General features: G+C 62.2%; 2 protein-coding genes across 5 annotated transcripts; one reads left to right on the top strand and one right to left on the bottom strand.

Annotated features, from left to right (window-relative positions):
- The first annotated feature begins 2055 nt into the window (after positions 1-2055).
- On the top strand, positions 2056-12273 carry LOC128826917 (leucine-rich glioma-inactivated protein 1-like). Of its 2 annotated transcripts, none has more exons than XM_054010473.1 (9): positions 2056-2776; positions 5720-5791; positions 6436-6507; positions 6630-6701; positions 7288-7359; positions 7587-7756; positions 8350-8514; positions 9518-10029; positions 10607-12273. In XM_054010473.1, the coding sequence occupies exons 1-9, from the start codon at positions 2589-2591 to the stop codon at positions 10910-10912; spliced, it is 1629 nt and encodes a 542-aa protein (XP_053866448.1). In that variant the 5' UTR covers positions 2056-2588; the 3' UTR covers positions 10913-12273. The 2 variants fall into 2 exon arrangements, with proteins under 2 accessions (XP_053866448.1, XP_053866447.1); XM_054010472.1 differs by having other exon boundaries at positions 7587-7870.
- Positions 12274-15057: 2784 nt separating this feature from the next.
- FXYD3 (FXYD domain containing ion transport regulator 3) lies at positions 15058-21241 on the bottom strand. Of its 3 annotated transcripts, none has more exons than XM_054010508.1 (8): positions 21139-21241; positions 17449-17516; positions 17275-17307; positions 16923-16946; positions 16281-16355; positions 15831-15867; positions 15524-15561; positions 15058-15231 (listed from the first exon to the last, which is right to left on the bottom strand). In XM_054010508.1, exons 2-8 carry the CDS (start codon positions 17486-17488, stop codon positions 15212-15214), a joined length of 267 nt encoding a protein of 88 aa, XP_053866483.1. In that variant the 5' UTR covers positions 17489-17516; positions 21139-21241; the 3' UTR covers positions 15058-15211. The 3 variants fall into 3 exon arrangements, with proteins under 3 accessions (XP_053866483.1, XP_053866481.1, XP_053866482.1); XM_054010506.1 differs by having other exon boundaries at positions 17275-17310; positions 21139-21237; XM_054010507.1 differs by lacking the exon at positions 21139-21241 and adding an exon at positions 18314-18472 and having other exon boundaries at positions 17275-17310.
- Between the last annotated feature and the right edge of the window lie 4088 nt (positions 21242-25329).

Raw genomic sequence — 25329 nt, 5'->3', positions numbered from 1 at the left:
CAGGGCCCATCCCCCCAACCATGCTCACACCTCCAATCCCCCTGCCCAGCTGCAGCCTCCTTCCCCCTCACCCCCCAGTGCCCCCGGCATCTCCCTGCAGGGAGTGTTTCCACCCCCCAGATCCTCCCCTCACACAGGGGCCTTTGTCCTGTGATGTGTGTGTGTGTGAGGGGAAATGCCAGCTCCGGGCTGGGATCCCACTCCCAGGGACTGGCGGGCAGCCAGACAGCTGGGCCCATTGTCCCCCGGCTCCCCCAATCCACCCCTGGCGCTGAGCATCTGAGCAGGCATTTCTGGGTGAGGGGGCACAGCTGTAATACCAGGAAGATTAGGAACCAGCCTGGGAGGGGGAAGGCAGAGTTGGGGAAAGAACCCAGGAGTCCCAGCCCCACACCAAACACTAGACCCCACTCTCCTCCCAGAGCCAGGGATAGAACCCAGGAGTCCTGGCTCCCAGTGCCCCTCCCCGTTCTAACAAGCCCCAACTGCCCTCCCAGAGCTGGTGCCCCCTAGAGAGGAAAGGCCCATGTCCTATTCCCTGCCTGGAGCAGAGGATGGGATGTGGGCAGAGCACATTAACCAGCCATGAGCCCTGCCCTCTCTGGGCAGACAGACAATCCTGCAACCCCCAGGTTCCGCCATCTATGAGGCTTTCTTTGTGTCTGGTGCAACTCCAGGGATCAAAGCAGGGGAGGCTGGGAGTCAGGATTCCTGGGTTCTTTCCCCGGCTCTGGGAGGGGAGTGGGGTCCTATGGTCCCAAGGGTACAGGGTAACTCTGGTAACTGGTGGCAATGGCAGATCATTATTCTGCTTTGCAGCCAGCAGAGGGTTAACAGCAGGTGTAGGATGGGGCCATGCAGTCCCAGCCCTGACAGGGGCCTGGTCATCAAGCACATGGATGTTCACTCTGAACCCTACTGACACCACCTGTTAGCTCTTTGTAATGGCAGTGACCTGGGGTTGTGGGTGGAGCCTGTATCTGTGAGTGTAGCTTGATGGTGCTGGGTGGGGTATGTGGTTAGTTGGTGGGGGGGAGTGACTCTCTTTGAGGGGTACTGCAGGCCATGTTGCCTCACCAGCTAACTCCCCCCACCCCCAAGGGCGGTGAGTTATATGGGCCCACGGTGCCTGGGCTCCAGGAATATTCAGGGCCCGGGGGCCTGGCTCCACCAATGTTTGGGGCCGGATCTCTTTCCCGGCCCTGCCTGCCACTCTGGGCGATTTTAAAAGGCCCGGGGGTCCCTGCTGCCACCACCAGCAGCGCAGCAGGGTTAAAGCGACTTCCTGCCCATCCTCGCTCCATGCGGCGCGCCCCCCCGCACTCCCTCCTACACCCCAACCCCTGGCCCATAGCCCACACCCAAATTCCCTCCCAGAGCCCACACCCCCTCCTGCACCCCAAAGCCCTGCCCTAGCCCAGAGCCTGCACCCAGCACCCAAACTCCCTCCCAGAGCCCATATCCCTCCTGCACCCCAACTCCCTCCCAGAGCCTTAGGCAGGTGTGTCTGTGGGGGGGGGAGGGGGACGACGACAGGACTTTGACCCGTTCTGGGCACCACCAAAAATTATACAAATCTGCCCCCACCATCACCCCAGGGTGACCCCCACCTCCTCACTCCAGCCCCATGGCTTGTTTCCATGACACGCAGTACTTCACTTTTTGGCACAAACAGGGAATGGCCCAGTCGGCAGCTGCTGAGCCCTCCCATGGCCAGACTAGAACCCAGGAGTCCTGGTGCCCAGCCCTGCTCTAACTCGCTAGATCCTCTCCCACTCCCAGAGCTGGGATAAAATCCAGGAGTCCTGGCTCTCAGCTCCAGCTCCCCCTCCCCCCTTCAGCCACTAGACCCCACTGCCCTCCCAGAGCTGAGATAGAACCCAGGAGTCCTAGTGCCCGGCCCCTCCTCCCAGCCCCTGGGCTGAGCTGCCCCCCTCCTTTTCTTTACTTATGGCCCCGCCCCTGGTCAACACCCCCCTCCCCAGTGTGCCTCATCTCCGGCTAGCTATTGGCTGGCAGCACTGCCACTCACAGAGGAAGGGACGGCCACAGGAACAGCGGGACGGGAGAGCACGGACAGGCGGACTGACCCAGATCGCAGGGGGACAGCGGGACAGAACCAGGGACGGATGGAGAGATAGAGGGGTAGATACAGGGTTAGACAGAAAAATAAAAGGGCAGATACAGGGGTAGATAGAGGATAGATGCAGGGGTAGATACAGGGGTAGCTGGATAGATACAGGGGTAGATAGAGAGATAGATACAGGGGTAGATGCATAGATACAGGGGTGGATAGAGGGGTAGATAGGGGGGTAGCTGGATAGATACAGGGGTAGATAGAGAGATAGATACAGGGGTAGATGCATAGATACAGGGGTGGATAGAGGGGTAGATAGATGGATAGATACAGGGGTGAATAGAAGGGTAGCTAGAGGGAGAGATACGGGGTGGATAGAGGGATAGATACAGGGGTGGCACAGAGCTGCATAGCAAGAATCAGGAATTCAGGGATAGGTAGAAGGATCCCAGTGTGGAGAGGGTCCCAGGACTGTATAGGGGGGAGCAGCCCACGACCCCTGGGCCAGACAATGGGCTGGGGGGGACCATGGGCCTGTGCCCCCCTGTTTGTGCTGCTGCTGCTGGCAGCTGCGGGGGGTGAGCGGCACCGGGCCCCCAGGCGGAAATGCCCCATCGTCTGCAGCTGCACCCAGGACAACGCACTATGTGACAGGACAGACGGGGTCCCCCGAGGACTGCCCCCCGACATCACCTCCCTGTAAGATCCCCCAGTAGCCCTCTGCCACCCTTGCACCCTCCTCCTCACCACCCTGCCCTGTCACACAATCCCTTGTTACTTGCAGCTGGGGTTGTGATTTGATTCTGGTTCTGATTCAATGGCGCTGGGTTTGTTGGTCATTGGTGCCAGTGCTGTTGCTGTGGCTAGTTCTGGTCTATTTACCTGCTTGGCAGCTGCTGAGGCTGGGGTGGGTGACTGCACTGTGTCGGGTGGGACACTGGTGTCAGCCCTGGTACGGGGCCTGGCGAGAAGCCGATTCTGCCATTGGTTCTGGTACTGGTTCAATGTCACTGCTGGTATTTCTGCCACTTGGATGTTGGTGCTGGTTCTGGTTTGACATTAATGCTTATTCTGGTATTGGTTCCGGTCTCATAGTGATTCTGGTTTGACACTGGTGCTGGTTCTGTTATTGTTTCTCATTTGATATTGGTTTTGGTTCTAGTTCTGGTTCTGGGAGCAGTTCTGATTTGATGTTGGTGCTGATTCTGGTATTGGTTCTGGTTCTCATAGTGATTCTGGTTTGACACTGGTGCTGGTTCTGGTTCTGTTATTGGTTCTCATTTGATATTGGTTCTGGTTCTGGGAGCAGTTCTGATTTGATGTTGGTGCTGGTTCAGGTATTGATTCTGGTTTGAGGTTGCTGGCCATTCACTAGCTCCACTACAACTCTGCACCTGGGGTGGGCATTTGGGCTGTGGCTGGTTTGGGTTGGATGGTGCTGGTGGCCTTGCTCATGGTGTCCCCTTGGGAAGGCTCTGGTGCTGGTGCTGGTTCTGGCACTGGTACTAATCATGCTTTGATAGTGGTGCTGGCTCAGTGCCGGGAGGCTCCTGGATCTGTCTTGAGTCCCAGATTCCAAGGCAGGGGGGACAATTGTGAGCATCTTGTGGGACTCCCGGGCCGGAGAACGGCCCCAAGTTATCCCTACAGCAGAGCTGTTCGACAATGTCCAATCATGGCTTAAACATTGCCAGTGATGGAGAATCCCCGACCCTTGGTGGCTAATTGCTCCCATGGTTAATTGCTCTCGCCATTAACAATTTATACCTTGTTTCTAGTCTGAAATTGTCTAATTTCGACTCCCAGCCCTTGGACCGTGTTAGATTTTCCTCGGCTGGACTGAGGAGCCCGTTACTAACTTTCTATTGTAGCCGGGGATCACGTCACCCCTGGACCTGCTCTGTGCTGAGCTACAGCGATGGAGCTCCTGGACTTTTCTGATCTTTTAATCATCCTCCTGGCTCTTCTCTGACCCCTCTGCAATTTATCAACCTCCTTCTTGAACTGGATACAGGAGTCCAGCCGTGTTCACACCAGGGTCCAGTAACCTCTCTGGCCCTACTCAAGATTTCTCTGTTTATGTGTCCCAGGAGCCCCAAGGCAAAGGAGAAAGATAAATGATGCTCTTCAACATTATCACCAACAACGTGGAGGGAAACATTAAACTACCCCCGATTGATACTCATCAATCCCCGTCCTTCCGTCCAGTCGCTATATAGGTTATAGACCCGCCTTCACGACCCCTCTAAAGCGGGTTGGTTTTGTCACCAGCGCAGCCTTCCTCCACCCCGTGACATGCCGGCACCTCAGGGTCTATCCGGGGCTCTGAAATGAGTCCAATTATCAGCCACCTTTTTCTGATTAACGTCGTCCTCCCAGCTGGTTTTAGCTCGGGCCTCCAGGCTCCGCCTCTCAGTGGTGCTGTTGAACCTGGGTCTTGGCAGGAGGCTGGTGCTGGTTCTGGTTCTGTGTTGGCTCTGGATCAGCTTTGGGTTTGCTGTTGGGACTGGTTTGAAGTCGGTTCTGATCTCCTGTTAGTGCTGGTTCTGTTCCTGATGGCGGTGCTGGTTGTGGTCAAAAGTTGGTGCTGGTTCTGGACTGGTGGTGCCGGTGCTGGTCAGATGGTGCTGGTTCTGGACTGGTGGTGCTGGTCTGATGTTGGTGCCGGTGCTGGTCTGATGGTGCTGGTTCTGGACAGATGGTGCTGGTCTGATGGTGCTGGTTCTGGACTGGTGGTGCTGGTCTGATGTTGGTGCTGGTGCTGGTCTGATGGAGCTGGTTCTGGACTGGTGGTGCTGGTGCTGGTCTGATGCTGGTGTTGGTCTGATGGTGCTGGTCTGATGCTGGTGCTGGTCTGATGGTGCTGGTTCTGGACTGGTGGTGCTGGTCTGATGCTGGTGCTGGTGCTGGTCTGATGGAGCTGGTTCTGGACTGGTGGTGCTGGTCTGATGTTGGTGCTGGTGCTGGTCTGATGGAGCTAGTTTTGGACTGGTGGTGCTGGTGCTGGTCTGATGATGCTGGTTCTGGACTGGTGGTGCAGGTCTGATGTTGGTGCTGGTGCTGGTCTGATGGAGCTAGTTTTGGACTGGTGGTGCTGGTGCTGGTGCTGGTCTGATGGTGCTGGTTCTGGACTGGTGGTGCTGGTCTGATGGTGCTGGTGCTGGTCTGATGGAGCTGGTTCTGGACTGGTGGTGCTGGTCTGATGTTGGTGCTGGTGCTGGTCTGATGGAGCTGGTTCTGGACTGGTGGTGCTGGTCTGATGTTGGTGCTGGTGCTGGTCTGATGGAGCTAGTTTTGGACTGGTGGTGCTGGTCTGATGGTGCTGGTGCTGGTGCTGGTCTGATGGTGCTGGTTCTGGACTGGTGGTGCTGGTCTGATGTTGGTGCTGGTACTGGTCTGATGGAGCTGGTTCTGGACTGGTGGTGCTGGTCTGATGGAGCTAGTTTTGGACTGGTGGTGCTGGTCTGATGTTGGTGTTGGTGCTGGTCTGATGGAGCTGGTTCTGGACTTGGTTCTTCTCCTGGCTCTGGAGCTGCCCGTGGTGCTGTGCTCTCTCTGTGGGAGTCCTGGTGATGGGTACAGCACCAGTGCTGGTGCCGATTCTGACCCGTAGCCCCCTCACGCCCCGTCTCCCCTCCCCAGGTCCCTGGTGCGATCCGGATTCACTGAGCTCCGAGAGGGAAGTTTCCTGCAGACGCCATCCCTGCAGCTGCTGTAAGGAGACCAACACCCCCAACTCACTAGTTTGCAAGAGAGAGCCACATCTGTGCATGGCAGCCCCTGGGTGCGGGGAGAGTGTACGCATGAAAATGGGTGTGTGCTGGTCATTGTGCACGGGGAGGTGAGTGTGCAAAGGGGTATGTGTCAGCCAGTGCACATTGGAAGGTAAGTGTGCAAATGGATGTGCTCTAGCCAGTGCACATGGGAAGGTGAGTGTGCAAATGGGTGTGTGCTGCTCAGAGGGGGCAGTCTGGGGGGGGGCAGGCGCTCACCATTATCCCAGGAATGCTCACAGTCCCCAGCTGGGATTGGGGCCCTGTTGGCCGGATGCCGCCCAGACACAGCGAGAGATGGGCCCTGCCCCACAGAGCTCACCATCTACACAGACACAGGGGGCAAGGGGAAACTGAGGCACGGAGCAGGGAAATGACTTGCCCAGATTCACCCAGCAGGTCTGTGGCGGAGCGAGCAAGAGAACCCAGGAGTCCTGGCTCCCAGTCCCTGCCCACTCTAAACATAAGGCCCCCCTTCTGGAGCCATGACAAGGCTGTCTGTGGGGAGCGGAGGCTGTGGGGTGGGACTGAGGGGGGTCAATAGTTTGGGCTCTCGGCGGGCGCTGACTCCCCCTCTCTCCCCAGTTTGTTCACGTCCAGCACGCTTGGGCTGATCAGGGACGATGCCTTTGTGGGACTCCTGCACCTGGAATATCTGTGAGTGTGCGAGGGGTGGGGGTGCAAGAGGGAGTCTGCACAGGGGACTTTGTGTGGGGAGGGGAGCAGCGGGCACACAAGGGGTGACCCACTGACAGAGTCTCCCCTCCCGCCCCCTACAGGTTCATCGAGAACAACAAAGTCGGCTCCATTTCCAAGAACGCACTGCGGGGCCTCAAGGGACTTGTGCATCTGTGAGTGACCCCCCCCCATGGCCACTGGCCCCCCAGCACTGATCACAGTGACCCCCCTAGTCTCTGGAAACCAATGGACCCTGGGGACCTCACCAGCCCCCCAGCACCGACAGACAACAGTGACCCCCCCCAGCACCCCAACACCAGACCCCAGGGACCCCTGTGACTCTGACCCCCTCGGCCCCACAACACTCCCACCCCAACACTGACAGACCCCCCCCCAGGAACCCCCTGACATCCAGCCCTGATATCCCCCTGCGATCCCTGAAACCAGAGGTCACAATCCCTTGGCACTAACACCCCCCTCCGAGACCCCAACATCAGCCTGATGTGACCCCCCAAGGGGACCCCTCCCCCTGACACTCCTGTCACCCCTAAAATGAGTCCCCCCAATGGGACAACCCCCAAGGGAACCCATCCCCACACTCCTCCCCCACCCACCGACAGCCCCCCTCCAGTGGAACCCCCCAGCCCATCCCCACACACACTGGGACCCCCCTGTCCCCACGGGACCCTGCCCTGTGGCCAGATGGGAGCGAGCGCTCCCCAGGGGCCCTTCCCATCTCTGACATCTCCCCCCCTCCAGGAGCCTGGCACACAACCAGCTGGAGACGCTGCCGCGCCACCTGTTCCGGGGCCTGGACGCCCTGACCCATGTGTGAGTGGGGGGGCAGAGGTGGGACTGGCGGTCAGGAGTGGGGGAGGTGATGGGGAGGAGGGGTGGGGGGTAGAGATGGGCAGAAACGAGGAGGGGGAAGAAATGAGATGTGAGGAGGGGGCAACAGCAGGGGAGGGACAGAGGAGGGCCTTGCTGTCTGGCTCCGGCCCCCCTGCCCCATGTGCCCCGGCCCCACACGGCCCCACGCGGGGCGATTCTCCCACTAGGGACCTGCGGGGGAACCCCTTCCACTGCGACTGCCGGATCAAGTGGCTGGTGGAGTGGCTGAGCAGCACCAATGCCAGCGCAGAGCTGGGCGAATGCCAGGGCCCAGCCGAGCTCAACGGCACCCGGCTGAGCCAGCTGCAGCTCCAGGACTTTGACTGCATTACCACCGGTATGGGACCCCTGAGCCAGCCGCACCCAGCCCCGAGTAGCCAGCCCCGTGCGGTGTTATATGCGGCTATTCCCCAGCTGCCCCACCCCAGAAGTGGCTGCATCTCAGCGCCGGGTGAGCCGTCCCTGTGTGACATTATGTGTGGCTGTTCCCCAGCTGCCCCACCCCAGAAGTGGCTGCATCTCAGCGCCGGGTGAGCCGTCCCTGTGTGACATTATGTGCGGCTGTTCCCCAGCTGCCCCGCCCCAGAGGTGGCTGCATCTCAGCACCGGGTGAACCCATTGGAAGGGAAAATGCTTCTTAGCTCATGGCCCTCGCTACATCTCAACCCAATTCCTGGTGAGACACAAACTGCTCCATACACAGCCCCCGGAGCTGGCTGTGTGAGAAGCCTCAGGACTCCTGGGTTCTATCCCCAGACCCAGGAAGGGAGGGAGGTCTAGTGGTTAGAACAGGCAGGGGGCTGGGAACCAGGACTCCTGGGTTCTATTGTCTCAAGGCTGGCATAGGAAGCAGAGGTGAGGGCAGAGCTGGGGATGAATCCAAGCACCCAGCTGTCTCCCAGCCCCGGTCTAACCTTCACCCCCCACCAGCGCTGGCGCTGTTCCAGTCGCTGCCCTTCCAGGCGCTGTCGGTGGAGCCGTTCTGGTACCAGGGGGAGCAGCACGTGGCCATCACCCAGCCCTTCGCCGGGCGCTGCAGCCTGCTTGAGTGGGACCACCTGGACGGGGCCTTCCGGGCCTACGCCTCCATCAACGGTGAGCGAGGGCCCTGGCGTCCCTGCGTGCCCCCGGGGATACCCCTGTGCTCCGCCTCCCCCACCATGTGCTCCGCCCCCCCAGCGCCCCCTGCATCCCACCTGTGGGGATACCCTCACAGCCCCCCTGAGCCCTGCCCCCAGGGATACCCCCTTGTGCTCCACCTCCCACCATGCCCCCCAGCGCCCCCTGCACACCACCCACAGGGATATCCTCACAGCCCCCCTACTCTGCTCCCCACCATCCTCCTCACAGTGCCCCCTGCACCCCACCTGCGGGGATACTCTCACAGCCCCCGTGAGCCCTGCCCCTGGGGATACCCCAGAGCCCCCCTGTGCTCCTCCCCCCCCCACCATGTGCTCTGCCCCCCCAGCACCCCACCTGCGGGGATACCCTCAAAGACCCCTGAGCCCTGCGCCCAGGAATACCCGAGCCCCCCTACTCTGCTCCCCACCATCCCCCTCACAGTGCCCCCTGCACCCCACCTCCGGTGATACCCGCACAGCCCCCTGCTCTGCCCCCCACCATGCCCCCACAGTGCCTCCTGCACCCCACCCATGGGGATACCTCCAGTGCCCCCCTGTGACCACACTGACACCTCCATCAGCGGTGATTGACAGATGTCCCCCCACACACACACTGCCAGATACCCTGCCCCCGACAGCCCAGAGACCAGACACCCTGGAGACCACATCCCCAGACAGCCCCCTCCCCCCACCAAGATCACCCACCCCAGGCACCCCTACCTTCAGACCAGCCCCTAGCTGCCCCTTTTCTCCCCGCTGGGCAGATCCCCTGACACTCCTTAACCCATCTCCCCACCCCAGGGATAGCCTCCCTCCAAAAACCCTCCCCCTGTGCAGCCTCCCTGAACCCCTCTCCTTCCCTGCACCTTTCTTTCTAACCTCTGACCCCCTTGGGAAGCCCTCTGATCCCTGCCCCCTTGGGCAGCCCCCCAATCCCTGCCCCCCTTGGGCAGCCCCCCTCACCCCTGCCCCCACAGGCTCGTCGCCTGTGGCCTGCAAGCCGCTGGTGGTGGAGGGGCGGCTGCTGGTGGTGCTGGCGCAGCTCGCCGGGGGGTCCCATGTGTGGCGTCGGGAGGAGGCCTCGGGGCGCTTCGTGCGGCTGCAGGAGCTGGGCCCGCAGCGCATCCGCAAGCCCAACGCCCTGGCCAGCTTCCGGGTGGACGGCGACTGGTTCCTGGCTGTGGCCGACAGCTCCAAGGCGGGCGCCACCACGCTCTTCCGCTGGGGCGGGCGCGGCTTCTACGCTCACCAGGCCCTGCACGCCTGGCACCGCGACACCCACGTGGAGTTCCTGGAGCTCGCCGGCCGGCCCAGCCTCATCCTGGCCAGCAGCTCCCAGCGCCCTGTTGTCTACCAGTGGAGCCGGCCCGGCCGTGCCTTCCTACGCCACACAGATATCCCTGACATGGACGACGTCTACGCCGTTAAGCACTTCCGCCTGCGCGGGGAAGTCTACGTCTGTCTGACCCGCTTCATTGGTGACTCCAAGGTCAGCACCCGGTGTGCCCCAGCGTGCCCTGCGCCCAGCATGTACCTCCTGTTCCCAGCCTGCCCTACGCCCAGCGTGCCCCCAGTGCCAGCATGCCCTACACCCGGCATGCACCCCGTTCCCAGCATGCATCCAGCATACTCCCAGCGTGCCCCCAAAATGCCCCTAGTGTACCCTGCTAACAGTGCTCCCAGAATGCCCTGCTCCCAGCACGCTCCAAGTGGTCCAAGCATGCTCTGCTCCCATAATGCTCTCTGTCTCTGCTCAGCTGCTCCCAGCATACTCTTGACTTTGCCTCTGCCCCCAATATGCTCCCATCATGCGCTGCTCCCACTCAGCCACTCCCATCATGCTCTTCTCTTGGCATGCTGTCTGTTCCCCATGATGCCCCCTGCCTCCAGTCTGGCATTACCCATAGAATCTCAGGGTTGGAAGGGACCTCAGGAGGTATCTAGTCCAACCCCATGCTCAACCCCAACTAAATCATCCCAGCCAGGCTTCTCATCCACTGTAATCCCCAGCCTCTCTGCCCTGCTGGCAGTTCTGGCATAACCCACAATCCTCTCTGCCTCCTCAGGTGATGCGCTGGGAGGGCTCCATGTTCCGGGACGTCCAGCACATGCCATCACGCGGCTCCATGGTCTTCCAGCCACTGGGCATTGGGAGCCACCGCTATGCAGTGCTGGGCAACGACTACTCCTTCAGCCAGGTGTACCGCTATGATGCCCGCTCGGGCCTCTTCGTCCACTTCCAGGAGCTGAACACCCAGGCGCCCCGCTCTTTCGCCCACCTAGCCGTCCACCAGCGAGACTTTGTCTTCGCTGCCAGCTTCAAGGGAGACACGCAGATCTACCGGCACATCACCATCGACCTGAGTGCCTGAGCCCCGCGCCGGGGCAGAGGGGGGCGCAGGATGGGACGCAGACAATGCAGGGTGCAGCACCAGCCACCGGGGGCACAGAACGGGACGCAGACAATGCGGGGTGCAGCACCAGCCACCGGGGGCGCAGAACGGGACGCAGACAATGCGGGGTGCAGCACCAGCCACTGGGGGCGCAGAACGGGACGCAGACAATGCAGGGTGCAGCACCAGCCACCGGGGGCGCAGAACGGGACGCAGACAATGCGGGGTGCAGCACCAGCCACCGGGGGCGCAGAACGGGATGCAGACAATGCGGGGTGCAGCACCAGCCACTGGGGGTGCAGAACGGGACGCAAACAATGCGGGGTGCAGCATCGGCCACCGGGGGCGCAGAACAGGACGCAGACAATGCAGGGTGCAGCACCAGACAGGGCCACCGGGGGAGGGCACAGAGTGGGACACAGACATTGGGGGTGCAGTACCGGGCATGGCCACTGGGGGGGGCACAGAATGGAACACAGACAATGGTGGGTGCAGCTCCGGGCACAGCCACCGGGGGGGGGGGCACAGAATGGGACGCAGACAATGGCGGGCGCAGCTCCGGGCACGGCCACCGGGGGGGGGGGTACAGAATGGGACGCAGACAATAGGGGTGCAGTACCGGCCACAGCCACTGGGGGCACAGACCAGGACGCAGATAGTGGGAGGGGTGCAACACCAGGCCACAGCCACCAGGGCGCAGAACTGGCTTCAGACAAAGGGGCTGCAGCACCAGCCAGGGTCACTAGGGGTGCAGAACAGTACGCAGACAATGGGGGTGCAGCACCAGCCATGGCCACCAGGGATGCCGACAGTGGGGGTGCAGAACAGGATGCAGACAAGGGGGAAGGGAGCAGGAGGGCGCTATGCCAGCAATGCCCACCGGGGGGGGACAGCACCAGGGACCGACTTTTCAATCCTATTTTGATGCCAACCCCCCCCCCCCCACCACCACCACCACCTTTTAAAATCGTTTCTGGGGTTGGTTAAGAGCCATTTTTCCGTGCTACATTTTTAAAAATGGATTTAAGAGACTTGTTTTTTCCCCACCCCTTGACAAAGGGTTCTGGTTAAGAGCCAGCGGCCTGTGGCTTTTTCAGCATTGGAGTTTCCATTTCAATTGTGTCTTTTTCAAATTTTTATTCATTTACAATCCTCCTTAACTAAAAAAAAATTCAATTTTCTGTCAGGTCCTGCTTTTAAACCGATGAGTCATTCACAGAGTCGTTAAAGAAAAACATTTACTGCCTTTTTTATTCATTTCACGTTTTTTATTTCATTTCATTTTCAGCCTTTAAACCTTTGTTCCCATGGCCCATAAATTAAATGTTTGGGTTCAGTTACTGAGTCATTTGGTCTCATTTTTAAAATTCAAGTTAGTTTTATTTACTCTTTTGACCCCCCCCCCCCGCTAATGCCCTGTTGCTTTGATTCTGTCACTTTTCTCTGTACCGACATTTGCTCTGTTTTCATTCCATTGTTTCTTTCCTTTTTAAAAAACAATAAATGGAAAATTCAGGCACTCCCACCCCACTTGCCCTTTGTTTTAGTTCCCGTTTAAGGGGGTCAGTTCAAACGGGGGCCTGGCCCGGCCAGTCATTCGACCAGAGGTTTTGTTTTGTTTGCCTTTTTCCCCATTAAGTTGGATTTTTATTTACTTTTTTTCAAATTAATTTGTCCTCGGTTTTTAATTTTGTTTTTAAAATAAAATTGTGATCAAGGCCCCCCCCCCAGGTGGCGCATGGGCTGGATTCTTAGCTGCTGGCCCCCGGGGCTGAACCAGGGCAACAGGATGCCAGGCTAGATGGGCCCATGGCGCAGATGGGAGGGGACGGGCTGCGGAGGAAGGGAGGCTACGGGGCTAGCTAGGCCCACTCTGGGGTGGGGGGTAACTCAAGACTTGACAGTCCAACAGGCTTCAACCTCAACGGGGTGGTGAATTTTAACCCTTGCCTCCCCTGCTGGTCAATAACCAGCAGTTTCAGTGACAGGGGCCCCCACCTGGGGGCAGTAGGGACCTCGGGGGTGCCTGCGGAGTTAGTGCCCATGTTGGGATTGGGGGGGGGGGGGGGGGGCCCACACAGGTTGGAGGCAGCTACTGAAAAATCAGCATTCCTCTGTCCCCCTCCCCCAGACCCGCCCAATGCCCCCTGCCCCATTACCCCAGCCAGAGCTCTGTAAATAATACCGTATATTGTCCCTGTGCTGCTGTGATGGGGGGCGGGGGGGGCAGGGGGGGGGTTAGAGTAAAGACAAGAAAGGGGGGAGACAGACAGGCCTCCTAGGTTCTACCTCCAGCTCAGGGAGGGGGTTGGGTCTAGAGGTTAGAGCAAGGCAGGCCTGGGAGCCAGGACTTCTGGGATCTATCCCTGGCAGGGGAACAGCATCTAGTGGTTAGAGCAGGGGGGAGCCAGGACTCCTGGGCCTAAGGGATTTAGCTGTTACAATGCTGAGTACGGCAGCACCGACCTTGCCAGGGCCCCCCGCCCCCACTGCCCCTGACCGCACGTTTGGCACCTCAGGCACTGGCTGAGGCCCGCAAGAGCCAGCAGGCTGAGTGGAGAGGAACCTAAAGTAGCCAATAGGAAGGGCTGAGGAGAGGGGTGCGGCTGGCAGGGAGAGTGGTGCCCGGGGGCTGTTGGCTGATGCCATCTGGCTGAGGCCCCTTCCTAGGGCAGCCCTTAGTCCTGCCCCCTTTGTTCACCAGCGCTGCTCCCCTTGCTGAGAGGTGGGGGACAAAAATCACCTTCCCCTGTGTGTGGGGGGTGCTTGATGGCACCTTCAGACTCCCATGGGCCTTCTGACTCCGCCCTTGAGGGGCCTGGTTTCAGCCAGTCCCCTTCCAGGTCCCTGCCCCCCAGCTTTGGGGGACAGACCGCGGGTTCCTGGCTTCTGGCACAGCGTTAACCGTTTCGCACCCCTGAGGTAACAATGCAAAGTAGAGAGAGAGAAAAAATACTGTGGCACACAGGCTCCCTACAGTTCCAGAACATTCCCCATGGCCCAGCGGCTCTGCCAGCAGTCCCCCTACCAGGACAGGACCTGTCTTACCCGCCGCCCCCCACCTTCAGCCCTGTGGCTCCAGCAGGCAGCTAGGCCAGGGTAGAGCAGGGTCCCTGCGGCCTGCAGCCAGGGAGAAAGGATGTGCAGAGGTGTTGCCCAGCTACCCACTAGGTACCCATCCGTGGGCAGGCACCTGACCATCTGGGGCAGCTGTAAAGGGAAGCTATGATGGCAGGGCAAGGGCAGTTTAACCCAGGCAGCCCCAGAGACAGGGCAGCCACCGTTTAGCCCGGGCTGCTGTGTGGCATAGGGAGCTAGGCTCCCAAGAGTGCTGGTGGCCAGCCCCTGGCGCCCCATCTAGTGGGACCTAGGCGAGCTCGCCAGGGCTGCGAGAAAAGGATGCTAGAGGGCAGTAAGGAGAGCCTCCGAGAGCTGGAAACCCCTCTCCCAACCCCGTCTTCCCCTGCGGCACGGGGGGATTGGACCCAGGCTCCCCAGGGCCAGTGGAGTGCCCCACCCACAGGGTTACATGGAGGGCAGGAGGGCTGGCTGCTTGGCTCGGGGAGCGCTTGCTGGAGTAGCACTGCTTGTGCGAGCGGCGGGCAAGGGCCCATCTTGAGGCGGGAGTTGGCACAGATCAGCTGAGTGGGGGCAGGATGCCCGTGGTTCATCCTATGCCCAGCCCCCAAACCAGGGGCCCCTTGGGCCTTGCTTGGCCAGTGGTTAGGTGCTCGCTGAGTGCAGGGCCTGGCCCCCGGGCTTCTGGCCAGCCCGGCCGGGTCTTCACCAAGAGTTTGGCCAACTCATCGTGTTTTCACGGGACACTGCAGGTTCCTCGCACTCTGCTGGAACCAGGACATTTCCAGGGGTTCTCCTGCTGGTTATCTGCCCCTCAGCCACTGTGGCCTTCCCTACACCAGAGCCAGCGCCCCCTAGAGGGGGAGAGGCCACTTAGCTCCCATCCAGGCCCAGGGCAGGGAGGTAGACGGCACCCCCTAGAGGGGAAAGGCCCCTTGTCCCATTCCCTGCTCGCCCTCAAGTCAACCAGTCCTGTCCCGCCCGGCCAGGGCCGGATGGGAGCTGGTGCCCCCTAGAGGGGAAAGGCACCCATGACTCACTCAGAGTTTCGAGGTCAGGAGACTTTTATTCCACAGAGTGGAAAGTTCAGTTAAAAAACTTCTCCCCCTCGTGCTTCCCCAGATCGGAGGATGGGGGGATGGGACGTCCCAGCAAGGAGCCAACGCCCTGGGCGAGACCTGGCACCGGGACCATCGTGGTTCAGCAGTTACTGGCGGTGCCTGCGGCGAGATAAGAGGGGAAGGGAACAGACCTGCTTACAGAGAAGCCATGGGAGCCATCTGTGGAGCTGGGGGGTGGGGGGGGGAAAACAAACGCACTAGCCCCACATTGGGTCCCCTCCCCTCTGCAGCGCTGAGAGGTCTCTCCCACCAGCAGCCACTAGGGGGCGACACAGGGAAGGGAGAAGGGCCCCACAAGGATCAGGGTGACAAGTTTAGAGACCCCCTCCCCTCCCCCCAGACTCCAAAGCATCCCCCCGGTCCGACCAGGAAAGGGGTGGGGGGGACTTACCGGGGGTGACGAGGTGAAGGGGCTCATTCGGCCGCCGGCTGAGGAGGGAGAGGGAGGGTTATGAGCATGGGGAACGTGACCCCCCCCCTTCCAACACCACGACCTCCCACCGCACCAGCCTTACGCCTCCATTCCCCCTCCAGCATGACCCCCCCCCACACACACCCCATGCCCCCTCCTCACTGCCCCACCCCCACTGTTTCCCCAATTCACACCACATGCCCCCAGCATCCACAACATGACCCCCCCACCTCTTCCAAAGTGTAGCATGACCCCTCCCTTGCACACCCTAGACCCCACCCCCTACCTGGCTTTGCGGTTAAATTTGCATTTGCATTTTCCACCTGGGTGGGGGGGAAATAAATACATAAAAAAGGGGGGGGGAGATTAGACAAACTTGGGGGAAGAGCAGCAATCCCCCCCACCCAGGAGCTGCCAGCCCCCCCGTGGGATCAGGGCCTGGGAACAGTCCCTCCCTCCCCATCACTGCCCCCCCCCCACAGCTAGTGACAGATGCTCAGTGCAGACACCCCCAATCTCTTCAGGTGCCAGGACATCCCCACCCCACCTCCACCCTTCAGCTGCCGAGACATCTCCAGGGCACAGGGACACCCCCCTCCCCCTCACCTCACAGACACCGGCACACCCTCCTAGTTCTGAGGCCCCTACCTTCCTAGGGCCCTGGGACACCCCCATCCAACCCTCACCTGCTGGGTGCTGAGACCCCCTCCCCAGTCCCTGCCCCCACCCCACTCACTGAGCAGCACAATGATCCCCAGGGCACAGAGAACGCCAGCGGCGATCAGCCCTCCAAGTCGCAGGCGGTGCCAATCTGGGGGGGGGGAGGGGGGGGGGAGGGAGAAGAGGAGCCGTAAGAGCCTGGCCTAAGGGGACCTCTAAAGCAGCTCCCTCTGCTGCAGAGGGGCTATGCCCCCACCCCCATGCTCCCAGATTCACCCCCCCAACCCTCCACTCAACACCACATCCCCCAGACCCCACCCAACACCACATCCCCCGAATCTCTCCATCCCCCAGATCCCCCCACATCTCCAAATCCCCCCCAGACCCCACCCAACACAACATCCCTCAAATCCCCCCCACCCAATACCATGTCCCCTGAATCCCTCCCATCCCAGACTCCCCCATCCTCCCACACCCAGAACCCCCAGCCAGATCCCCAAATCCCTCTACCCCCATCCTCCTCCCACAGCCCAATCCATCCTCCCTCCCTCCCCCCTTGGTCCAGTGCGGGCTCTCCACAGCCCAGCCTAGGCTCCCCATGAGAGGGCAGGAGACTTGCTTGGCCAGTCCAGCCCCTCCCTGTCTGTGCCAGGCTCTGCCAGCAGGGTCTTGCCCCAGGGAGATGCCAGCGGAGGGAGATGGCAGGAGTGGCACTTACCATAATAGAAGGGGCTTGCTGGATCTGGTGTGGGGCAGAAAAGAAAGAGTTAGGGTCGTGAGGCCAGGACTCCTGCGTTCTACCCCCAGCTCTGGCAGGGGAGTGGGGTCTCCAGTGGGTTAGAGCAGGAGTGGGGGCTGGGTGTCAGGACTCCTGGGTTCCTTGGACCACTCCAGGCCGATATCCTTCCCCCAAGCTGCTCCATTCCCCCTAGGCCTCTACTCTTCCCACCCCAACAGAGGAGTGACAGCCAGGCTGAAGTGCCCCCCGTGAGTCCCCTCTGCTCCCTCCCACCTCCCAGGGCAGCTCGGGACCATGCTGGCAGCAGTAGAGCTGAGGAGGGTGAACTCACCCATGGGGTGTTCAGCTTTCAGGACAGGAAACGCTGCTGAAAGAGAAAATAGCATTGGACTCCCAGCAGGGGGTGCTGTGGGGGGGCAGGGCAGGAGAGCTGGCAGAGGGGGCAGCTCCTGACTACTCCAGCCCCAGCCTCTTCCAGCAGGGGGCACTGTGGGGAGTGTCTCACCTGCCAAGAGCAGCAGGAGGCCGGTGGTGATTGGCTGCATCCTGGAACCGAAACTGGGTGGTGGGTCCCTACACGGAGAGACAGGGCAGTGAGAGCTGAGAAGTGGCCAGCACCAGAACTCCTGGGTCCCCCCTAGACCTCACTCCTGCCTGGGCCCCCGTGTCACATTTCCCACCCCCCGCCAACCAGCAGCCAGCCCCCACCCTGGGGCCAGATCAGAACCAGTGCCCCCAAGAGGTAAAAGGCCCCATTCCCCCCTGCCCGTCCCCAGCCAGCCCCTGCCCTGGGGCCGGATCAGAGCCGGTGCCCCCTAGGCAGATTTTGCTGTCAGTTGAGGGTGCTCGCTCTCTCCCCCGTCAGCTCTGGCTGTTCCCAGCTGGGGCTGTGGGTTCGTAACCTGCCAAGGTCAGTCAGCCAAGCGCACAGGGGCTCTGCCTGGGACCCCCCTGTGTAGCCGGGATACCCAGAGAACGGCCTGGAGATGGGGTATCCTAGCAACCAGTGACCAGGTGGCCCAGCCCAGTCAGCCGGTTCCGGCCCATGGGAGGACAATGGGCTGCGGAGAGAGGACCCCGGTGACCTGACCAGCTGGTTCCAGCCAGAGGGGAACAAAGGACAGAAGAGAGAGGGACCCAGTGACCTGTTCACCTGGGACGGAGGACAAAGGACGGGGGAGGAGCTGTTGGGGGAGAGGATATCAGATGCCCAGCTGGGAAGCAGGGGGTTCTGGGCTGGAGAGGGGGAGCAGGCAGAGCCCACCTGGATGCAGAGAGACTGGGATGTGCTGTGCTGAGGGAGGCCAGGCTGGAGGCCCAGAGAACTGCCTGTGCTGGGTTCAGACACTCAATAAACCCTCCTGTGTTACCCTGGCTGAGTCACTGCAGGCTAGAGACCGAGGTTGCTTTGCTCCCTCTGGGCGTGGAGGCCACGGGGGCCCAGAGCAAGTGGACTTCCTGAGGGGCCAATGCAACTGGCCAGAGACTGTCCACAAAGCCTGTGGGGAGGTGAGGAGCGTAGCCAGGGCTGGATCAGGACTCCTGGATTCTGTCCCTGGCTCTGGGAGAGGAGTGGGGTCCAGTGGTTAGAGTGGAGGGTGGGAGGGGAGCTAGGACACCTGGGTTCCAGCCTGGCTGTGCCACTGTCTTGCTGCATGTCTCTGGTCAGCATCCTCCCCTTCTGCTCTGGGTGGCCCTTGGGCTGATGTCCCCAGTGCTCAGATGGGGGTGGGGCGCCAAGCCCGAGCAGGGCCAGGGCACACATGCCCCCATCATAGCAGGGCAGAGGGTCCAAGGGGGTGGCAGCCCCAACCCTGGCTGCTTAGTGCCTGCACCACATGGTGGAAAATAGGCTAATACTGGCAATGGGACAGGGAGCTCCTCCTCCAGCTCAGCATACCCCTCCCCCAAACCAGACACCCAGGGCCCCTTAGCCCTGCTGCCCCAGAGACTAGGCCGCCCACCCAGCCCCCTCCAGGCCAAGAGAGATGCTTGGCTGAGGGATGTCCTTAACCTACCCCCTTCTCTCAAGGATGTCATAGCAGCTGGCAGAGCTGGAATGTCCTTAAGTCCGCCCCCCCCCCCCCCAATCCTTAACCTCACCCCCTCTCCTAGGGGTGCTACACCTGCTGGCAGAGCTGCAGCCAGGGTCGGGTCCGTACCATTGGGATAGGGTGCAGAGGGAAGGACCGGGGGTCACCCCAACAGAGGACACAGTCCAACACCCCTGAACTGGGCCGGGATTGAGCCCCGCCCCATCAGCGTCGCATGGCCAGGGTTTGGCTCTGCCCCCGGATGGAGGGTGCCGCCCCCCCCCCCCCCCCCCCCCCCCCAAGGGCAGGACTGGGACAGCTGGAGCCATTAAACTGCCCCAGTCAAGTGACCCCAGTAGGACGTCCCAGGGACTCAAGCCCCAGCTGCCCAGCCTGGGTGTCAGGATGGCCCCCAGCCACCACCTAGCGCGTCTCATCAGTAGGGCTCTGAGCAGGCCGATATCACGATCTCCCAGTAGAACTGGGGAAACTGAGGCACAGAGAAGGGCCAGGACTCACTCCAAGCTACCCACGAGGCAGCCCTGTCTCCAACCGAGGGAGAACCCGCCCCGCCCTGGGGCCGTTGTGCCAAAGGTGAATTCCTCTCCCGGATCCTCTGGCTAATCTGGATTTGTCTGGTTTCATCCACCAGCTGTCAGCTCTGGCTCAGCCTCTGTCTGCTGGGCAAGGGGGCCTGCTGCGCTCAGCTATCTCCTCCCCTCCCTCCCAGAGCCAGGGATAGAACCCAGGAGTCCTGGCTCCCAGCCCCCCCCCCCACAATCACTCAGCCCCACTGCCCTCCCAGAGCCAGGGATAGAACCCAGGAGTCCTGGCTCCCAGCCCCCCCACAACCACTCACTCCCACTCCCCTCCCCACCCCAAGCCAGGGGTAGAACCCAGGAGTCCTGGCTCCCAGCACCTCCCTGTTCTAACCAGTTGACCCCACTCACTTCTGGCTCCCAGCCCCCTCTCCCCCCACCACATGCCCACTAAACCCTCCCCCCAGAACGCTCCCAGCTGGGGCTGTGGGAGGGAGCCCAGGCCTGTGCTGGCAGGATTCCCCGGGGCGGATTCCAGGGTTCGGGCGCCTCCCCAGCCTGGGGCCTCAGCAGAGCTGGCGGAGCCCGCTGCACAGGGAGCCAGGCCAGGGTGCGGCCCATAGAAACCGACCTCCCAGGGTCCCCTCTTTCTGCCCTGCCCCAGAGATGCCTGGGGCAGCAAAGGGTCCCGCCCACCACAGCTCTGCCCTGAGGAGGGGAGGGGAGGGGAGGAGGCTGGCTGGGTGCCAGGACGCCTGGGTTCTCTCCCCATTGCTGGCAAGAGCTGGGAGGCTGAGGGCTAATCGTGTTCCTAGGTGAGCCCCTAGAGCACCGACCGGTTACCCCCAGCTGCGGGGGCGGGGTATTACTCCAGTAACAATCCCAGTGAACCAGGTCTGGCTGGGGTCATTTTCACACTGCGGTGCGACCCCCTCAGCCGGTACCAGGCATTGTTACCCCAGTGCCAGGCGCCTGCCCACCGGGACCCCGGAGCTGCCCAGAACAGCCACTGACTTGGGGGAGGGGCAGCCCCAGCCCCCAGGATCTTCTGAGGACATAATGGGAAATACTGCACCCTCTCTGGCCCCCACCAGGCACCACACAGACCCCTCCCCCCCAGATCAGGGCCCCCCTTCCCACCAGGCCCCACACAGACCCCTCCCGCTCCACCCATTTCAGGCCTCCCCTCCTCCCCGCCAGACCCCTCCCCCCATTTCAGGCCTCCCCTCCCACCAGGCACAGCACAGACCCCTCCTCCCAGATCAGGGCCCCCCTCCCTGCCAGACACCATACAGACCCATCCCCCCAGGCACCACACAGACTTCCTCCCCCCAGATCAGCAGCCCTCCTGTAGCATTGTCACTTGCTAGAGGGCAGATTATCCTCCCCACTTGACAGATGGGGAAACTGAGGCACAGAGCAAGGCCAGCCTGGGGTGCCAGCAGCCAAGCCAGGAATAGAAGCCAGACATTCAGGCACTCAGCACATTCACCCTAACGCCCACTCCCAGGGCAGCCTGTCCCACACCCAGACAATCTGCCCCCAGCAGCACAGCTACAGGTGGCAACTCCACACCAGGGCCAGGATCCCCCAGCCCAGCGAGGGCAGCACCAGGCGACTTACCCAGGGCAGAACAGCTAGGCACAGGCAGCACAGTTCAGCCCTCCCCTGGCTCAGCTGGTTAAGTAGGGCAGGGCCCAGACCACACCCAGGCAGGTGGGGACAGGTCTGGCTGCCTGGGCTGGGGGCGGGAGGAAGGGTTGAGCCTAGATTCTCAGCCTCAGCCAGCAAGGAGCCAATCTGGGCACCGCAGCAGGGATCGGGCAGCTCCTCGGGGGCTAGGCACCAGGGAGACGAGTGTGGAGGTCTCTGCGTGGTCCCCTCTCGTGTGTCAGTGCTGCAAAGCGTCAGAGTGGGAGCCAGGACTCCTGGGTTCTCTCCCCAGCTCTGTGAGGGGAGTGGGGTCTGGTGGGTTAGAGCAGGGGCAGCTGGGACTCCTGGGTTCTTGCCCTGGCTCTGTGAGGGGAGTGGGGTCGGGGGACCCTGAGTTCCTGGCTGGTTGTGGGTAACAGAATTGCAGGATTATGCAGTGTGCTAGAAGTCAACATTCAATGAGGGATTCCTGGGCGAGCAATGGCTGCAGGTTGGGAGTGAGGAGCGCTGGCAGGGCAGGGCAGGGCTGGGCTGGCAGGGGCTGAGGGGTGGGAGTGAGGGGGGGCCGGCAGGGCTGGGCCGGCAGGGGCTGTGGGGCAGGAGTGAGGGGGGCCGGCAGGGCTGGGCCGGCAGGGGCTGCAGGGTAGGAGTGAGGGGGGCTGGCGGGACTGGGCCGGTGGGGCGGGAGTGAGGGGGGCCAGCAGAGGCTCCAGGATGGGAGTGAGGGGGGCCGGTGGGGGCTGCGGGTCAGGAGTGAGGGGCACAAGCAGGGAGCCCAACGCTGGGAGCAGGTCCCACTTGTCTGTATGTTCAGGACATTCCCTCCCAGCTCCGTATTTGCCGTTCCTGGACGCTGACGTTGCCCAGCAGCGAAAGCCCTGGCACAGCCTGGCCCCCGGAGATAAAGGGGGGGAGCGGTGCTGCAGCTGATGCTGGGAAAGGTTAAAGAGCTGGTGATGGACACCTCCAGCCCTGCCATGGGGGCGCCAGCAGCAGGACTGGGGACCTCCATTCACTTTAACAGCGGGACCTGGTGTGGGCAGGATGGATCATCAGCTGGGAGCCAAGACTCCTGGGTTCTCTCCCCAGCTCAGGGTGGGGAGTCAGGGTCTAGTCATAGGTGCTGGAACTTGGGGTGCAGGGGATGCTCCAGCACCCCCGGCTTGAAGTGGTTTCCATGTTATCCAGGGTTTACAGTTTGGTTCAATGGCTCTCAGCTCCCCCACTATACACATTGTTCCAGCACCCTGGGGCTAGTAGATAGAGCAGGGACAGCTGGAGTCCTGGCTCTAAACGCTAGAGCCCAACTCCCCTTCCACAGCTGGCAGGAGAACCCAGGCTCAGCAGGGGGCGCTGTGCTGCAGGGAGCGGGGCGGGGGCTCAGCAGGGGGCACTGTGCTGCAGGGAGTGGGGCGGGGGCTCAGCAGAGGCCGCTGTGCTGCGGGGAGTGGGGCAGGGGGTTAGCAGGGGGCGCTGTGCTGCGGGGAGTGGGGCAGGGGGTTAGCAGGGGGCGCTGTGCTGCGGGGAGTGGGGCAGGGGGTTAGCAGGGGGCGCTGTGCTGCGGGGAGTGGGGCAGGGGGTTAGCAGGGGGCTCTGGGCTGTGGGGAGTGGGGCAGGGGGCGCTGGGCTGAGAGGAGTGGGGCAGGGGGTCAGCAGGGGGGGCTGGGCTGAGGGGAGTGGGGCAGGAGTTAACAGGGGGCGCTGGGCTGCGGGGAGTGGGGCAGGGGGTCAGCAGGGGGCACTGGGCTGTGGGGAGCAGGGTGGGGGCTCAGCAGGGGGCGCTGTGCTATGGGGAGCGGGGCGGGCGCTCAGCAGAGGACACTGGGCTGCGGGGAGTGGGGCAGGGGGCTCAGCAGAGGACACTGGGCTGCGGGGAGTGGGGCGGGGGCTCAGCAGAGGACACTGGGCTGCGGGGAGCGGGACAGGGGGTTAGCAGAGGACACTGGGCTGCGGGGAGTGGGGCAGGGGCCTCAGTAAGGGGCGCTGTGCTGTGGGAACACTGAAGACGGATTGCCCCAGGCAGTGTATCTGTGTCACGTCTAAACTGCAGCTTGTGCAAATCCCCATCAGCTGCAGCTGGATTCCTCACTTCCTGGCCTGAACTTTTACAGCATTATGTGCAGCTGTTTCCCAGCTGCTCCACCAGAGGTGGCTGCATCCCAGCGCCGGGCATGCCATCCCTGCCCATGCAGCCATTCAATGGAAGCCGCTGGCCATCTTTGCCCCTCCTCAGTGGCTCTTGGCTGCCTGCTTGAGGCCCCTTTGCTGCGGGGAGAGTGGGGCTGGTGCCAGTCCCTTGGGGAAGCACAATGGGACTCGCGTGATGCCCGGGCAGGAATCTGGGGCCCAGTGCCAGCCCTGGCTGCCCTGCCTGGCTCTGCACTGTGGGAACAGCTCAACATTTAGAGGCAGAGCCCGGAACAGGTCCTGCCCTGACAGCTCCCACACAGCCCCCTGCAGGGAGATCAGAGGAGACCCCCCGCCCAGGCACCGCCACCCCCTGCTGGTGGGGGCAGGAGCTGTGCTGGGCCTTCGGCCTCCCTCACACTTAGGGCCTGGATGCCCCAAAATTGACTTTCACCCCTCAGTTGCTTCCTTTCACCAACTTACTGTAAAACCAGGAGCAGCACAGAGCCTCAGACCCCCTTTGGCCATCTGCCTGTCCGGCTGCACTCCTCTGAGGCACGGGGCACAGCTTGGGGGAGGGGGGAAGCCCAGGGCTGGGGGCTGCAGGTCAGCAGTGGGGGCACCAGGCAGAGCTGGGGGTGGGCAGGGCAGGGCTGGGCTAGCAGGGGGCTGCGGGTCAGCAGTGGGGGCACCAGGCGGGGGGGGGGCAGGGCAGGGATGGGCTAGCAGAGGGGCTGCGGGTTGGCAGAGCCCTGCGCGGATATGAAAATACGTATCCGCATCCGATCTGCAAAAATTGTCTGCAGATATCAGCATCTGGGGGGCTGGGCTGTGGAGGAAGGGGGCAGGGGCCCTGCAGGGGGGCTGGGCTAGGGGGGAAGGGGGCAGGGGCCCTGCAGGGGGGTTGGGCTGGGGGGCAGTGGGGAATCCTGGCGCTCATGGCTGCTGCCCTGTCCCCATCCCGGGCACAGGCTGGTTTCCGCTGACCCCAGCCCCGTGGGGCTCCCCCGGCCCAGCCGTGCACAGAGGCCCATTGTCCAGCGCTGGCGGCCGCACAAGGCTCCATTGAAAGCCAGGCTGGCGTGGGGGGAGGGGAGGCTCCGGCCCAGCCTTTGTTCTGCCTCCACAGGAAATTCTGGGAGCCGATGATAAAACCTGGCAACAATGTGGGGCCCCTCCCTGCCCCGGGACCCGCCTGCCCCACACAGAGCCACCAGCCCCGAGGAGAACAGGCCAGGGCGGGGCCTGGCGGGCTCGGGGGTGGGGCACGGGGCCTTTCCCCTCTAGGGGGTGCCGGATCTGATCTGGCTCCTGGCTGGGCCCATGATTTTGCTCTGAGCTCAGTGGGTCCCATGTTAACAGTGACTGGGCTGGTTCATGGGGGGCGGCTCCCCCTTCCCCTCCCCAGAGGGGCCCCTCCAGGGCAGAGCCGGGGCAGACCGTGTGGGAGGAGCTCACCCACTACTTGGGCTCTGCTCTTTGAACCCCAGCACCTCCCTGGCAACAGGACATGGCAGCCACTTTGGTGTCTAGAGGGTGGACAACACATTGAGGGGAGTGGGCTCTAGTGGTTAGAGTGTGGGGGGGAGGTCAGGACTCCTGGGTTCTGTCCTTTCAGTTCTGTGTGACCTGGGTCAGAACCCTCCTGTCTCATGCCTCAGTTCCCCCAGTTCTTTGGGGTCCCGTGACTCCCCCTGTCTCTTGGTCACGCTGGGGGCACGCTGTGCTGGCTGCTCTGAGCACAGGACGTGGTTGTGCGGCTTCCCGGCCTAGTTCTCCCCGCCCCCATGCAGAGGGGAGGCGCCCAGCCCTGAGCCTGGAGTGCCGCCATTCAGGCCCTCCCCCGCCCCGTGGACCCAGCTGGGAGGCCAGGGCACCCAGAGTTCAGTGGCCGGGTACTGCACTGCCCCTGCCCTTTGCCCCCCCTTGCCCGCTCTGGGGGCAGCTCATGGCATTCCTGCCATGTGGGTACTGCACAGGAAAGTGGGGGGAGCTGGTGGGGGTTGGGAGCCAGCAGGGCCGGCGCTTCCATTT

Source organism: Malaclemys terrapin, chromosome 21 (genome assembly GCF_027887155.1).
Source record: "Malaclemys terrapin pileata isolate rMalTer1 chromosome 21, rMalTer1.hap1, whole genome shotgun sequence".
In the NCBI taxonomy this organism is placed as follows: domain Eukaryota; kingdom Metazoa; phylum Chordata; order Testudines; family Emydidae; genus Malaclemys; species Malaclemys terrapin.
The sequence above is the reverse complement of the archived record's forward strand: the minus strand, read 5'-3'. Positions and strand labels throughout refer to the sequence as shown.

Coding starts and splice junctions, on each gene's coding strand:
- LOC128826917 (XM_054010472.1), top strand. CDS start 2,589: ATGGGCTGGGGGGGACCATGGGCCTGTGCCCCCCTGTTTGTGCTGCTG. Junction 6,508..6,629: donor CTCCTGCACCTGGAATATCT/GTGAGTGTGCGA, acceptor CGCCCCCTACAG/GTTCATCGAGAACAACAAAG. Junction 10,030..10,606: donor GCTTCATTGGTGACTCCAAG/GTCAGCACCCGG, acceptor CTGCCTCCTCAG/GTGATGCGCTGGGAGGGCTC.
- FXYD3 (XM_054010506.1), bottom strand. CDS start 17,488: ATGCAGCCAATCACCACCGGCCTCCTGCTGCTCTTGGCAG. Junction 17,311..17,448: donor CCTCCTGCTGCTCTTGGCAG/GTGAGACACTCC, acceptor TTTCTCTTTCAG/CAGCGTTTCCTGTCCTGAAA. Junction 15,232..15,523: donor CCTTCACCTCGTCACCCCCG/GTAAGTCCCCCC, acceptor ATCTCGCCGCAG/GCACCGCCAGTAACTGCTGA.